Below are 16,631 nucleotides of genomic sequence, written 5' to 3'. Positions count from 1 at the left end.
AAAGGGTAAAGCGGTAGTGGAGCGGGTAACGCTACAAACGTGGCGACTCCAACTCGATTGCCGCTCACGGCCAACACCAGTGACCATTATCTGAACCAGTCCTGGGCCTCCCCTAAGTCGACTCAGTCTCAAATGAGTACCTGGTACGGTGTGCAAACATCGCCACTAGGGAGACAAAGGCGGCCGAACGTGGTGTTGGTCACCCACCCCCTCGTATTCCGTGCCGGCCATCATAAGTGACCGCGAACAGCACTTGCCCCAACAGTCAGTTCAAGTTATACGGGGGGTCTTTGTATGAACCCATCAAACTGAGTTTAGAAGCTTGAACAACATCAGAACATCAACAGCAGAAGTGGCTGCATCATCATCAGCATCAACAATTATCAGAATCAACATCATAACAATGATAACATTCATAATTAGTTATCAATAGCAGGAGCAGAATCAATCACCAACACAATCATCATTATGGCATAGTCTTTGTTTTCAAAGTACTTTTATTTTTTTTCCAGCCAGACAGGATCATAGTGAGAAAGCGAATTACTTCAGAAGGGGTTGGGGCGAGTATTTATCAAAGGGCTCATTGCAGACACACAACGTTCATGAGAGACGCCTTCACCTGAGCACGTACGGTGTTTGTGTGCGTGTGTGCGGTGTTTGTGTGCGTGTGCGCGGTGTTTGTGTGCGTGTGCGCGGTGTTTGTGTGCGTGCGTGCGGTGTTTGTGTGCGTGTGTGCGGTGTTTGTGTGCGTGCGTGCGGTGTTTGTGTGCGTGTGTGCGGTGTTTGTGTGCGTGTGTGCGGTGTTTGTGTGCGCGCGTGCGGTGTTTGTGTGCGCGCGTGCGGTGTTTGTGTGCGTGTGTGCGGTGTTTGTGTGCGTGCGAGCGGGGTTTGTGTGCGTGCGTGCGGTGTTTGTGTGCGTGCGTGCGGTGTTTGTGTGCGTGTGTGCGGTGTTTGTGTGCGTGTGTGCGGTGTTTGTGTGCGTGTGTGCGGTGTTTGTGTGCGTGTGTGTGCGGAGCGGTGGCGCAGCAGTTCGCGGATTGCGCTTCGAATTATTCCGTCGACTCGAGTTCGATTCCCGCTCACGACCAAATAGCAGTGGCGAACATCTTTATCGGATCCTGGGGTCTCCCTTAGGACGCTCAGCCTTAAGTGAATACCCCATGATCGTGTGCCATGGGAGCATCAACAGGCGATGTCTCAATACGTTTTAATAAAATCTTAACGCGCAAAGTTGTATGTTGTATGTACGTGTCATCTTCTTGGTTCTTTCGGTAAAGTCACGTTGAAGGGAAATAATAAAATAATAAAAATAAAACATAATAAAATACAATTCTCCCGACGTTTCGGCCACAACGCAGGCAGCCGTCCTCAGGTGAAGAACAGGTCTGTCGGAAAGACAGCGTCTGAATGAACACCACCAAGCTTGGCAGCGTATATTTAAGCTGGGTTAGGGGAGGAAGGGCGCCTTGACAAAGGAAGTTGCATATCAACAGAGGAATTTAGCATATTTATGGCAAATGCAGATATGGGATTAATCACTACTTGTGGAATGCGTAGGAGGTGGGGGGGGGTCTCAAAGTCATATTATGTGTCAGACAATAATAACTCCGATACGAATGCATCTGCTATCACTGTCGTGGCCGCGACGCTACGAGCCCCATTTTAGCAGAAACATCGCCGTGGTCAGCAGAGGCAGGGTGAGGCTTTGCAAGAGGGGGTCAGACAAGCCCCGTGCAGATCCGCTGTTGCAGTTGTCAAATTTGCAGCAAACGGATGTATTTTCGCACGTATCCTCGCAACCTTTTCCTGAAGGGAGCAAGCGGGGAAATATGTCACGTGTTAGCAGGGACGGTGGGGATCGAGATGGCCGGGCAACTGTTGAAACACGAGAAGAGAAGAGGGAACAAAAAGGTGAGGTCCGTTTCAAGTTACCTCTGGTCCACACAGTAGGGAGCGGCACTCCCACTCGCCCAGCCACAGCGAGCAATATTCGTTGAATGACAGTCGAACCGACGGTTTGAATTGTCAATGCTGGAATTTATCCAAATTAAGCGCAGAACCAAATTTTAATGTGATGGGGTTTTTGTTTCTCGTGCAACGATGACTGGGCTGAGTCTAAAGCACTCCACTCGAGAACCCGGTTAATCACAGGCAGCTGCCTGGTCAACTCTCTGACCTCTGAGCCAGCGGACCACCCCGGCACACAGTGGGAGACCAATTGCGGTCTAGCGACTCGCGAGCTCTCAGGTCTCATGAGCAACGTGTCTCACACTCTCACGACGGCACTCACGGGATGTCCACGCACTTAGCAAACTTTTAGAATCTGCACACTGGAAAAAAAACTAAAAAGACTCTAGCGTGCCTAACAATTCCCTATCACGTGGTATTCGTGTAACACCACCAGCACTCACTGCAGGAAGTTATTTGTAGATAAAGTTATTGTTGAGCCAGTGGTCGATATTCCACATTACTATGTCAGAAGCTGGTCTTTATGTAGGACAAGCATTAGTAAATTCTTGTAAAGAAGTGCTCTACTTTTTGGATCTGCTTTAGAGGGATGATCAACTGAGTAATCTCCCAAGCAGGATTTAAGCTTGCAACTTGACGTATTCAGGCATGTGTCATGCATGTAGTAATCGATTAAAATAAATTCATGCTCACAATACATGCCATGTATATACGAATATATGCAAACTAGGGGTTGTTCGGGGGCGCCTATGGCTCAACCATTTACGGCCTTCGGCCAGGAAAGTCACAAAAAAAATTAACACGAACGACGTATTCACGCAAGCACCCGATGTTCGTTTTGAAGTTTTAAAATGAAACATCTCTGAATTGTATTATGTTTTGAATTTGATAATTGTATTTCTTCATTAAAAGCTTATATCATTTTACATCTGGAAGACTTCATTGAAAACGACATTTCGTGTGAATTTTCTCTCGTCGTTAAGTAGATGGCCTTGCTGGGGGTTCGGTTCAATTACATCATACTAGAATTACCTAAACTTTATAAAGATACATTTTTTTGTGGTGATGTTGTTAGTGGTAATGGTGGCATTATCAAAGGCAGTGAGACAAAGGTGGCTAGGCATGCTGGCGTCAACACTGTGTGTGGCCCATGAGGAGGAGGTCAGCCAGGAAGAGAGACCCCGGGCTCGCTACTCACTTGTTCCGTTGAAATCCGTGATGCAGTTGTAGGCCTTGTCAGCTGGACACTCAATTGGTTTCGAATTCTTGCATTGATCGACGCCATTACACTCATGACATTTCAAAGCATGGCCTGAGAACAGACAGGACAGAAACGATGCCATTTTACAAAGCGTCTACTTGCAACGACATCTCAAGACATGTTACGGCAGTGGAGTGACCCTCGTTGTGTAAACATAGTAAATGGCGCGAGACAAATGAGAGGCTCTTGTGCAGTAGGAACGGTAATTAAGACATTGAGTTAGGAGGCAGTCAGACATAGAGAACAAGAGGGAGGTCTTCAGCCTGGGCTTGAACAGAAAGCCAGAATGAGCAGTGAAGAAGACCAGGAGGCGAGAGTTGCAGACCGTAAGGCCAGCACAGGAGAAGCAGCGACCTCCCATTGAGTGGAGGTTTCCTGGGGGATTCGATACAAACGCTTGGTTTTCTGAAGCGAAGAGCGCATGAAGCGAGATGAGAGGGGAGAGATAGCCAGGGGCGAGTCCGTGGAGGATGTTGAAGGCAGTCGATGCAATATCGTATTTCATGAAGGAATTAATTACAATATGCATCAGGTTCATGTGATATCGTTTACGAATTTGGGTTAAAACCATGGCAGCTGCATCTCAGATCATCTTGAGTTCGGATATGATGTATTTGAGAGACTGTAGAGGAAAGAGTTCCAATTGTAAGGATGTGAAGAAGGCATGGGATCAGGAAGTCAGTGAATATCGAGAGATGTTGCACAGATGGAAGCAGGAGGTCATGCAGAGTTGAGCGATGTGGGAGAAGGAAAGTTCAGGATGAGTGGTTGTCACTAAGGACATGGACAAACTTTGTTAATTGTCACGTGCGAATGTTGAGCTGTAGTTCACAACATTCTGGTGAAGACACCCCGTGCATTTGTACTCCCAACGCCGTGCTCTCCTCATCCAGCAGTGGATTGACACGAGGGCTGTGCACGTGCGTGGACCGCACACACGGGCGGGGTCTCATGATGGAAACCACTGGTTAAATTTCCACAAAGCGGTACCTATTTTCTCGACCCCAATCCACACGAGTTTTCAGAAGTAACAGAATCCTGTAAAAAACTAATAACGTTACAGCCATTCATGAATCCACTGCTGTATGAAAGTCTCGCTCCCTACGCTACGTCCATCACGCAGGGTGTTGTTGTCTTTACCATACTTCACCACCTTGGTCATTGCGGGTTGGTCAAGCTTTGCTTTGGGGGGCATCCAGGACTGGTTCAAATAATACTCGCGAATGATCTTAGCTGTGGCCGGGAATTAACTTTCCTCGGGTTGTCAGGCTCAATAGAGTGTGCTAACCACTGCACCACCGCTCCTCGCGATCCTTCTATAGTATAACAGCGACTGACAACATTTCAGAACCATGGGGGCCCCCACTGTCAACAGCACAATAAAACATCTGGAATTTTGTGGGGGGGGGGAATAAAAACAAATGGTATCTGCAAGACTTCCACGGGCCACTTCCCACGACGGTGTCGCAGACCACGAGTCGTGAATTCGCCTGCCGCATTCAATGCCGTACACTCAGACGTCGACAATTGGCATTCGGCTCCTGAACACATTGCTGACCCTTCGCAAGAACAAATCAGAAGAAAGAAGACGCGATTTTCAGAGCGCTAACAAACCGCCCACTGTTAAATCACCGTGTGTTCATGTCATACGGGACTCGCGTTACGCTCACTAGACACTAATGGACGGCCCGGATGGCACTCAAAGGAGCTTTGGGGACGTTGAAATGGCGTGAATCGGTCCATCATCCATTGCGCTACCATTATTCGAACAGCGGCGTACAACCGCAATGACCTAACGGTGCACAGCAGATGTTATAGGCTGCCCCCGGGGCTACATTGTCACCAGATGGCAGTGCAACACATTCTATTGTTGTCTCGTACTATGCTCCATGCTCCCCACCTTCACGAACCCGCAGTGCCCAGCACGGCGAGGTACGGTCAAAGACTCGCACGAGGCGGGGAGGCCATCATCCAGGAATGGATTGACGAAGCCTGCATTGACAACGCACCTGAGGTGAGCAGGAAGGTGAACAGGCAGGTGAGGAGAATGAGTAGGTGAGGAGTGACCTCCATCACGGCGACCTGGAGAGACGATGACGAGGAGTACGGAAGAGACGTGGGGAGGGTGGACCACCAAAGAGGAGATGGAGCGAGTGGAGAGCGGAGCCCCACTCTCTCTTTATTTATAGGGAGGCAATTCTGTCTGTGTTGGGACTGCGGTGGGACCTGCCCCTATGAAAATCCCGAGACGACCGCACAAGAAAATGTGTGCTTGCAGATTAGGTCCAGACGCAACCACAGTGGAGTTTTCGGATTATATTTAGCGTGTTTTTGTGAGATCAAAGATAGCGCCTTCTCATAACAACGTCGCCATCATCATCATAATCATCGTCGCCGCCATTAAAAACAGCAGTTGCAGGTTCAATTTGTAATCTGTTGCAACCCCAAAAAATGCGAAAGAGGAATATAAATAAGAATAAGAAACAGCTTCTTCATCATTATCATCATGACAATGTTCATTTACCTATGGAAATCCTCTTGAGTACGCATACATAAGAATGTCATCAGCAGCAGCAACAGTCCCAGCAGCAAGAAAAATATCATCAGCAGCGTAGCGGTATCATAATCATTGATGTACTTTTTCCAGGAAAGCTTCATTACAGTATCATGCCTCTTTCCATCATCATCATCAGCAGCAGCAGTCCCAGCTTTAACAATATCTTCATCTCCATAATATCTTTTTTTGGGGGTAAAATCCCGTAAATATAAACGTGTCGTTAAACCCGCCACCACCCGACACAGCCAATTAGTAAGGTTTACAACGTAAACATAATGTGTCAATTCGTTACTAGTACAGCACACCCGTGTGTTGGAGAGCAAACCTACAACATTTACTAGTAACGAATTGGCATGTTCTGTTTACGTGACAAACCTTACTAATTGGCTGTGTCGGGTGGTGGCGGGTTTAACGACACTTTTATATTTACAAAATCTAACAAGAAAGAAAACCTCTACTATTGATGATATTGATCGCGAAAGGCTACGTGTTAAACTGAATATCTTCATCTGCATCATCATCATTATGATCATCAGCCAGGATTACTTTACGATACAGAACCACTGATTGAAAAGTTGAACCGAATTTTGTTCATACAAGGAAAGAGGGCAGCCCTCATCTTCACTGGCTTTCCTGAACCAGTGTTGGAAATGGCACATTCCTATGGCGGGAAACGACCACTGCTTGTTTACGTCCCACAGAGTGGTGTGTTGTATGTGTTGGGTTATGAAATTTTGAAAAAAATAATAAAAAATAATAATTTTCCGAAAAATGCGCAAATCGCATTAATTATGTTAATGTGTGTATCGATATGCATAAATTATGATAATGTAAGTAATTATATGCATAAATTATGATAATCACGGAGATAATCGTAGTAATTTATGCGGATACTTGCGACTATGTTAATATGTGCAGTTATGATAATTAGGCTTAGTTTCGTTTATCCAGAGTTATATCAATCAGGATAACACGATTATCATTGATTAAACATTTACCGATCATCCTAGTGTGTGTTATGATATTTTAGGTCTCCAGTTTCAGATCTCATCACAGGATACAGTTCTCAAGAATAAGACAGTTTTGCATGGACTTGGAAGGAACACTCGATATGCTTCTGTGATAACAATTTTATTCTAACAAGCATGTGACATTCTATCATGCAGGTCAAACATGCGTCAATAATTCATGAGCAAGATTATGCAATGAACTAATATGAATGACAAAAACTTATGCATTTGCGAGATTATGCAATTACGAAATTGAATGACTAAAAACACTTCTAACCTCTACCTTTCACCAGGCATCTCATTAGTTCCCCCATGTATCGATCACAATCGGCGACTGACCGAGTTTGAAAACAAGCATGACACACTTCATTTTGCGGTAGTAAAAGCACTTATTGTACCCCGAAAGCGAAGCATATTTCAATCGATTCGTTGGCAAGATTAAATCTGGTAACGGAATGTTTGAGTCAATGGTGGGTGAGGGCGTGTGTGGTGGTGTGAGAGCGAATCTGGCTCTGTTTTAATTAATTCTTTGGCGAGACTCTGACAAAGAAACCGGTTTGACAAGATATTCTCTGTGCGCTTCCTTGAGTCTGTGTGTGGAGAGCGATACGACCGATTAGGAGATTCCTCTGTCCGTGCGAGTTGCAGCCGAGACTTTCTCCGCTGCGAGGTGAGCGGCGGCGCTTGGCGGCGCTCGTTCTGAAGGTTTTGACTCTCTTTCTCCACTGCTCGATTGATTTTGCACGACGCTCGCCGTCGTGTTGCGCGATGATTCCGTCCTCGCTGCTGGACGTCTTGTGGTGCTCACTGGGTGTTGGTGTGCATCAAACACACTGCGCATTCGATAGCTCTTGCTCTCTCTTGGTGGCAGCCCCCGGCTTCTCCACTGCTGGACGATTGTTGAGTCGGCACGATGCTCGCCGTCGCTCTGGACGTATAGTCTGTTCTCACTGGCCGTTGGTCGGTGTGCGCCTCAAACACACGGCGCATGCGTTGGCGCTGTCCTCCTCCTCAGAGCCGTTCAATCAGGCTTTCTCTACTGCTTCGCGCTTTCTGCTTTGCTCGCTTGGCGATCTCCGCCTTTCCTGCGGGTTGTTCGCTGGTCATCACTCTGACGAGGAGCGATGCTTCGTTTGTTGCAGGTGTCTGTGTTGACTCGGGAGTGGTAGCTGGAGTCTCCGTCAGCTTCACTCGCAGCTCGGCGACTCAGGGTAGCGATTCTTCTCAGGTGGTGCAGACCTCGGCTTGTTGCTGCACGTCGCTACCCCGCAAACCTCGTCATTCTGGATGACGAAAAACTTCTTCGTTGGCGGTGACGAGAGGAGGTGGAACCGACGCCCCGTGACGGTCTGTGGTGGGGCTGAAGCCCCGGAGACGAGATGGTGGGTGGATTTTGCCTTTGCTTATATCGGGAAAGTCCACTAGTGTTCCCGAGTTTGTTCAAAGGCTGTGTCATATAACTTTTCTCTTTGTTCGTGTGCGTTGTGGGCGTGTTCGTATGTTCGTTTATTAGCTTTGAAGACACAGCTGTGTAATTATTCTGGAAGGAGGGGTGGGGGCCTCGCGACGGCGCCACCTAAGTTATCCATTAACCAGACCGACGATTGCGTTCGCATCGAGTTATATAAAAAAAATATTCTAATCCATGTTTTTGTTTCTGAATAATATTTGTCGTGAAAACCTACACGTTAAGCGAGCTTAATTATTCCCTCCCTTGCTCGGGGATCATATCTTTTGTCTCACACAGCTTAAGTTGTTTTGGTTTGGAAGTTGAAATGCGCTTAGTTCCATTATGCCCAAGTTATGCCGAAACCGTGTTCCTGATGTTTCATCATGACCCGATCTCCCATGGAAATGTTATTTGCTCGCGTGTGCAAATCCTGCTGTCCGTGTTGGAACGCCCTGCACGTGTTTTATTTATTAATTTCCTTTCTCGAGTCGTTGCCCGCGCGCTACGATCTTTATGGGGCCATTTCCTGGCTTTGTGCCTGCGTGTGGAGATCCTCTTCGGGAAAACAAAGACGGCCGTGTTGCTCGCTTCTCATGGGGTGTTGCGTTTGGTTAATTATGAGAGACTTCTCCGCCCTTAGCTCCTCTAGGAGATCCACTTTAATTCCGTACTTATTATTTGACTTCTTGTGATTATTTAATCTGATATCCCGGCTAGGAATTTTTGTTTTGGAGTGACCCAAGCCATAATTATTATTTGATGCTTCGGCCCGGCCGTGTCGAACTACCAAGTGTACATAATGTCCGTATGGAATTTAACAATGGTGGGTCGCGACCCTGGTGACTGTAGTCTGGTTTCCAATTGGAGTGAGGATAGATACTGTTTGCTTAATCTTCATGGCTAAGTTGGTAACTTGTTTATCTAACATGGTTCAAAACCCGTCTGTGCTTTTTGTCGTCAATGTTGTTTCCTTTGTTAAGAATATAATTATATATTTCGTGGCCTGGTTTTGTATTTATCAAAGGGTTTTTTTTTGTAAGGCTTTTTAACGAAAGGATGTCATCCTGACCCTCCGCCTGCCATTCCCCCCTCCCTTGTTCCTCTTGTGTGAAATTAGGGGAGTTTTTATGGCCTTTATTGCCCTCTTTCATGCCCTCTAGCCCTTTGAGGTGAGGTATGCGCGCATCTGTGGAAGTGTGGGGGCGTGTTCGTTCCACGTTGCCCCATGTCTATTAAAAAAAATAATTATATATGTTGGCAGAATAATTCTTAAAAAAAAATAATATAAAAAAATATAAAAAGGGGGTATATACACAACAGGTGACACATTTTAGCGACCTCAAAGAATGATGGTGATGAAGATTATAATAGGGCTGAGTGGCACCCAACCGGGAATCGAATTCATGGATTTTTCCACTGAGTGGAGGTGCTGGGTAGGTCTGGGCATTTCAGTTTCCTCGAACATGAAGCAAAACATTTTACCGCTTAAAATAATTGGCCGAACGAATGAATGCGCAGAGGGGCTATGGAAAAATCATGCACAATATGTCCGATCTCGTCAGATCTCTAAAGCCAAGCTGGGACGAATCTGCATAGTGCTTGGATGAGCGACCACCATACTTTAAACCGGTGTTGTAGTTTTTTTCAGAGCTAAACAAAAAAAAACTATGTTTTAGTTTACCAGGTAAGGTCACTGAGCTATTTAGCTATTTTTCTAGAAGCGACCTAAGCCACAATTGATAGCTCAACGAAGTGGCCCATCATGTGGACATTTATAGCAGCCAAATGCTCTAAACGCATGTTTCTAAATGTGGAGGTGAAAACCAGACCACCCGGATAAAAATTCACACGATCACGGGGTGAGAGACACCGCAGACTCCAAATATACAGGCGTTAGGGTCGGGATCGAACACACGACCTCCTGCATACCAGGCAACGGAGTTAACATCTCGCTTCCAGGGCTACGTTGTTGGAAGCAGAGGGCGTTGAAGCGAAATACACCGTCGTACTGTACTTATGTGCTGTGAAAAAAGGGCCATTGGCCCAAACGTCGCCCATTAAAGTTGGTGTTTTGGACTGCACAGGACTATTTATGCTCGATGCACTGACCAGCGTGGTAACGTACAGGATGGTCAAATCACTCGCATTGGCCCATGGTGTGGGGAGGGCCTCCTATAGCAGTGGAGCTGTGGATTGACAAAATGACTCGAAATATTTTTTTTGCCATTATTATTTGACGCCAACAGTCCGAAGGCATGCAGACCAAGTTTTAAGCATCACTGGAATGAAATCGGAGTGAGACTGACAGAGAGGATGGCATTACCGATTGACGCCCGCCTCCCCGCTCCCTGTGAGCGGGCGGGGCGCGACGTCCACCCCCTCCACTCCCCCCTCCTCACTGGCGGAGGAGGGGGGGGCACGTGCCCCCTCCAATGATCCCATCGAAATCCCTAATTTCGATCGGATCATTGGGGTTTAATAGTAAAAAAATCGGCATTTTGCGACACCCACTGCCACTGTGTAGCATATTATTATGTGCCAGGGACTCTATGAGATGATAGGACAATAGTCCATAATTGGCAATAAGTAACGGCAAAGCAGTTATGAGTGACTCACAGAATTATGCGCAGTTGCGTATACAGTACACGACTTCCCTGAAGGCATCAACACCTTGATCGTGAATTAAACAAGATGGCCGTCGCTTCCAGCGCCTCACGGCAAAACTTTTTGATCGACTGACTATGGGCGAACTCATTTATTCTGGTGGGTGAACAGTGGCGGGGAGGGGTGGAGGAGGAATTGATGATAAAAACAAACTTGCACCATCGTTACAGCTGCCGCGACGAGAGATGTGGGAGGAGAAGCGGCGACCGCTGCCTTGCAGGTGAGAGGTGCGTGTGTGTGCGCGTGTGCGTGCGTGTGTGTATATGTGTGAGTGTGTGTGTGCGTGTGTGTATGCGCGTGTGTGTATATGTGTGAGTGTGTGTGTGCGTGTGTGTTTGCGTGCGTGTGTGTGCGTGTGTATGCGCGTGTGTGTGCGTGTCTGTGTGTGCGTGTGTGCGTGCGTGTGTGTATATGTGTGACTGTGTGCATATGTGTGACTGTGTGCGTGTGTGTGTGCGTGCGTGTGTGCGTGTCCGGCCCATTCGAGCGGCGTGATGAATGGGCGCTATTGGGCTTCGGATCGTTATTCACGGCGAACTGGAAGCGTAGCAACACAACTTCATTACGTGTGTGTGTGTGCGTGTGCGTGCGTGCATGTGTGTGTGCGTGTGTGTGTGCGTGCGTGTGTGCGTGTATGTGCGTGTGTGTATGTGCGTGTGTGTGCGCGTGTGTGTGCGGTCGATATCCCTGTACCGGTATTAGTATTATTCCTACCAGCCCACCCCGCAGGGTCCTGTTCTAGGAAAGCCACACTGAACGGAAGTACAATTTTTTTAGGAGGGTCCTGCATTGGGTTTTTAGTTTGAGATATTTTCAGCTAATTCATGATGAGTGTTTGTTTAACGTGTGGGATCAAACCGGAGCACCTGCAGAAAAGCCACGCGTGCGAGGGGTCAACGCTCGATCTCCATACAGATAATACCAGTCATAATCAACGTTTTTGGGTTTAGATCGCGATATTTATAAATGTGTCGTAACCCTCCAAAAAAGTGTCACGTTGACAAAAGACAAATAGTTCACTGCTTTAGCCCACCGGTGTGTTGAAGCGTGAAACCACAACATTTACAATTTGAGTACGACGGGCAATTGCCCGATGATGCTGGATGCAATCACCAGCGAAACGTCGCACTCAAATTGTAAATGTTGTGGTTTCACGCTTCAACACACCGGTGGGCTAAAGTAGTGAACTATTTGTCTTTTGTCAACGTGACAATTTTTTTGCTGATTGGCCGTGTCGGGTGGTGGAGGGTTACAACACATTTATAAATAACGCGATCTAAACCCAAAAACGTTGATTATGAATAATATTGGTCGCGAAAGCCTACGTGTTAAACAGATAATACCAGATTGAGATTCGCCCATTTGCTGTATTGCCTTCTCCTGACAAGCCAGGATATGGCACCTCCTCGACGCCCACGGGAAGGGAGTTTAACAACATTTGTTCGATCCACTAATCCAGTCACCAGTGATCGGGCTGAGACCATTCACTCGCTACACTTGAAAGAACTCTGTTTAAATCACGGGTGGTTGATTAAAATCGTCTGGCGATGGCCACCTGGGCAGTCCGGCCCGCACCTCCGGTTAGCACGGTTGGCTTACGTACGGTGGGAAATACGTTCAACATGCATAACCTCGTAATCGCGGACTTGCAGTTAGGAGGTGGTTCAAATGCGTTTTTTTCCCCATGCAAACGTCCCCATGCAAACGTCGGGAAACTTTTCAATGTTGCGAGGTCACACTAACCTTTAAATGCCAAAGTAGCACATATATAATGTATAAATAAAAAAAGTTAAGAAAGGAAAACATATAAAAGCCACAACATTGAACGATGAGTCAGCCATTAGTTCTTTACTGTTGGCGTAGTGTTTTCCAATACACTGACGAGGCTACCCTGTTTGTTCAATAAAAGTGTTCCGTTACAAATGATTAACAATTCAATGTGTGCCAGCAACATTCTAATACTTTACTTTTAATGTACATGATTTTGTGTAGTAATACATTATGATTTTTGAAGGGTTTGTTAATCAATAGCCACTGTTAGGTAACGATTCGTATGCCAATAAAAAAAACTGGGAATCTGATTATATTTTTTAAAACATTTAACTCCCAAACCGCACGTGAATTATTATTTGATTCATCGTCTTGGTTCTTTCGGTAAAGTCACGTAGAAGGGAAATAATAAAATAATAAAAATAAAATATAATAAAATAATTGTCACGACGTTTCGGCCACAACGCAAGCAACCGTCCTCAGGTGAAGAACAGGTCTGTCGGATAGACAGCGTCCATTCACCTGAGGACGTCTGCTTGCATTGTGGCCGAAACGTCGTGAGAATATGTTTGTATGTTTTATTTTTATTATTTTATTATTTCCCTTCAACGTGACTTTACCGAAAGAACCAAGAAGATGAATCCCTGCAGTCACGAAATTTTTAAATCGAAATTTATTATTTGATTCTTTCGGTAAAGTCACGTATAAAGAGTAAATAATACATTAAATAATAGCAGTCACGAAAGCTCCAAATTAAGTTCGCAGATTAATTCTCAGAGGCCCCATGGGGTAAAGTGCGGTCTCCAACTGTAATTATTCACTCCGTCTCTCTGGCATGTCGATGTATGTGCTATATGTGCTATATGAAGAATGGCTATTTCTGAAAAGTCACATATATTATGTTTTCCTTTACAGGTCGGTGTGGTTGACAAATGTGTTGATTTGCTGTGTAATTAAGTGATGGTGTCCAATAGGGTTGTTAAAAGTGGGGTTTATTTGCATTATTGGTAACCCCATGGAAAATAAACGGTTACCGGTTTGCTGCATAACATCGAAACGTTTGGACCAATAAACAAAAACGTTTACATATTTCCCCGAGTGTCTCCGTGTTCTGCTCGATGACGCTGTTTCTCCATTAGTTCTTAGGGTGAGGATCCACATCTTCAGAGATAAGAATCCTTGCGCAGTTCACCAGCAATTGAAATGCCCTGTCCTAAGGTGTGTTGAAGTTTGTCGATACCACGCATCTTTCAGTGAAAAGATTAGCAACGCGATGTCGATATTTTTATGTTATTTGTACCATCTACATATTCTTGGTTCTTTCGGTAAAGTCACGTCGAAGGGAAATAATAAAATAATATAAATATAAAACAATAAAAATTCTCACGACGTTTAATATTAATATTATATTATTATTTCCCTTCTACGTGACTTTACCGAAAGAACCAAGAATATGAATCCCTGTAGTCACGAAAGCTTTAAATCAAAATTTGTACCATCTACGTTTACAATTGTTTCGTGCGATGGAAAACCGATGTTTTTGTGCATTTCACGCGAAGTGAATTGTGCGTTCTGTTTAATCGGCAAGCTGAACAACCCGCAGAGTAATCTTTGTGCACAGCTTCAAGTTCCGCCGTCTGGCACGTGCCAGCCCTGGGCCACGACGCCGTTCGTCCGTCCTCACTCGTGCCCTCTCCAAACGCCGATCTGCGCACCCTGCGATCATAGCGACCTCTACCGATGCAACACAACTCAACAACGCAGTCGTCAATAACGCCGCCTTAAATAGGGTCAAATGCGTACAAAGGGCGACGTTTCGGCTAATTTGCCTTTCTGCATAGCACACCAAATACCTTATCTACCGACAGAGAATGGTGTTCTGTGCACAGTGAGAGCGGGCGGCGGTGGTGATGAAGACTGCTGCCGCTTCTTCTTGGTTCTTTCGGTAAAGTCACGTAGAAGGGAAATAATAAAATAATAAAAATAAAACATAATAAAATAATTCTCACGACGTTTCGGCCACAACGCAAGCAGCCGTCCTCAGGTGAAGAACAGGTCTGTCGGAAAGACAGCGTCTGAATGAAACACCACCAGGCTTGGAGCGTATATTTAAGCTGGGTTGCAGGGGGAAGAGCGCCTTGACAAAATAATTTGCATATCAAGAGGAATTTAGCATATTTATGGGAAATGCAGATATGGGATTAGTCATTACTTGTGGAATACATAGGAGGTGGGCGGGGGGTTTCAAAGTCATAATATGCCCGTGCATTATGCCGCTGTTGACGATAATGCTTCTGCTTAAATATACGCTGCCAAGCTTGGTGGTTTTCATTCTGACGCTGTCTTTCCGACAGACCTGTTCTTCACCTGAGGACGGCTGCTTGCGTTGTGGCCGAAACGTCGTGAGAATTGTATTTTATTGTTTCATTTTTATTATTTTATTATTATTTCCCTTCTACGTGACTTTACCGAAAGAACCAAGAAGATGAATCCCTGCAGTCACGAAAGCTTTAAATCGAAAGATAATGCTTCTGTTGCTGCTGTTGTTTCTGCTGATGATGCCGATGGTTCCGCTGTTGTCGATAGTGCCGATGTCACTGCCGATGACGTGCCGTTGCTGCCACTGATGATGATCCTCCTGATGGCAATGCTGTTGCTACTCATGATGGCCATAACTCAATATACGTTATTACCTCACACGCTCTGTGCCCCCCCCACCACCACGTGCGTTATCTTCAAGTACGAATACAATGTTTTTCAACCCTATTCAACTTGAGTTCATTCAGCACAAGCCTGCCACGAGCCTTCCTATCGTTAGAACTCTGGGATACCCTCCCATGCCACACTTAGTAAAATATTTACTTTAAGATGTTTTTTGCTCATATTTTAGTTTTTTGTTTGTTGCGGTTGCACCCGATTCAAGAGCCGAATGGCTCACAGGGCTATACCTAATACATGAACTTGAAATTGAACCCGACATATCCGACAAATGGACTCCATCGTATTAATATTTTTATTCATCCCTGGCAGTGGTGCCAAATGAGTAATTGGCAGCAGTAGGCAGGCACGAGAAAACATCTGGGGGAAATGTACAAACTCCGCAGAGAAATGGGCCCGACTTAAACTCACGGGTCCTTCTTGCTGTGAATCCACAGTCGTTACCACGACGCCACACTGCCGTCCAACGTACTCAAATCCTTCTCTAACACACGGGTCATGAAAACTCCATTAAAATATGCCAAAAGGCATAACGCTCTAAGCTGTTGGGGAACGTTTCAGCGAGCACGGCACACTTCCTGTTTTAACACTGTAAAGTTGAGAGACGAAGGCCCTATCAACAACATCGATCGTGGGGGGGGATGCGGGCTGGAAAAAAACTGCCAAACTGATCCGTCAAATTTGGTGGATTAACAGATGTTGAGTTTGATATTTGTGCGTTTCCCGCATCTCCGATTCCCACGGTTGGCTACAAAAGAAGTTCAACATGCATACGTTGCATCATTAGCCGAGTTAATAATGCTCCAGGTTGGCTAACATTTATTTTAAGTGCTGGCCTCAACCTTACCAAGTGGGTGTGGGAACGTGCCTCATGACACCAGTAGCAGGTGGTATCTGATGCCGTCTCGAGCCTCAACTTGGCTTCATTCTCCAATAGATCTTATCCCAACAGAATATAAGGCTAAATGATGACTATTTGTGCATGTCAGCGTTAATCCATATCTAGTGTATAAACATAAGTGCGTGTGTATTTGTACATGCATGTGAGTACACGTTCTCACCTGCTTAATGGAATAAACTTGACACGTGTACACGAGTCCACGTGTGAAGCTGTACATTGTAACCGCATGTCTGTGTGCATGTGCGTTACGTATTCTGTCCATGCGTGTGAGAAGCGATAACATCGTGGTTATTGCTCAGCGCTATGAACCCAGCGATCAGAGTTCGATTCCT

At 45.8% G+C, this 16,631-nt stretch overlaps 1 protein-coding gene and 1 long non-coding RNA gene across 3 annotated transcripts; one reads left to right on the top strand and one right to left on the bottom strand.

Annotated features, from left to right (window-relative positions):
* Positions 1-479: 479 nt before the first annotated feature.
* Positions 480-5,939, bottom strand: LOC144740278 (ly-6/neurotoxin-like protein 1). Its single transcript, XM_078623150.1, has 3 exons — positions 5,239-5,939; positions 3,167-3,280; positions 480-1,806 (listed from the first exon to the last, which is right to left on the bottom strand). Exons 1-3 carry the CDS (start codon positions 5,300-5,302, stop codon positions 1,649-1,651), a joined length of 336 nt encoding a protein of 111 aa, XP_078479276.1. The 5' UTR covers positions 5,303-5,939; the 3' UTR covers positions 480-1,648.
* Positions 5,938-16,515, top strand: LOC144740286 (uncharacterized). Of its 2 annotated transcripts, XR_013589607.1 has the most exons (3): positions 5,938-8,178; positions 11,022-11,130; positions 13,596-16,515. It is a non-coding gene; the product is annotated as an uncharacterized LOC144740286 (long non-coding RNA). The 2 variants fall into 2 exon arrangements; XR_013589608.1 differs by having other exon boundaries at positions 11,022-16,515.
* Positions 16,516-16,631: the final 116 nt, after the last annotated feature.

Source organism: Lampetra planeri, chromosome 3 (assembly GCF_965212315.1).
Source record: "Lampetra planeri chromosome 3, kcLamPlan1.2.h2, whole genome shotgun sequence".
Taxonomy (NCBI): Eukaryota; Metazoa; Chordata; class Hyperoartia; order Petromyzontiformes; family Petromyzontidae; genus Lampetra; species Lampetra planeri.
This window is presented reverse-complemented; position numbering and strand designations above follow the sequence as displayed.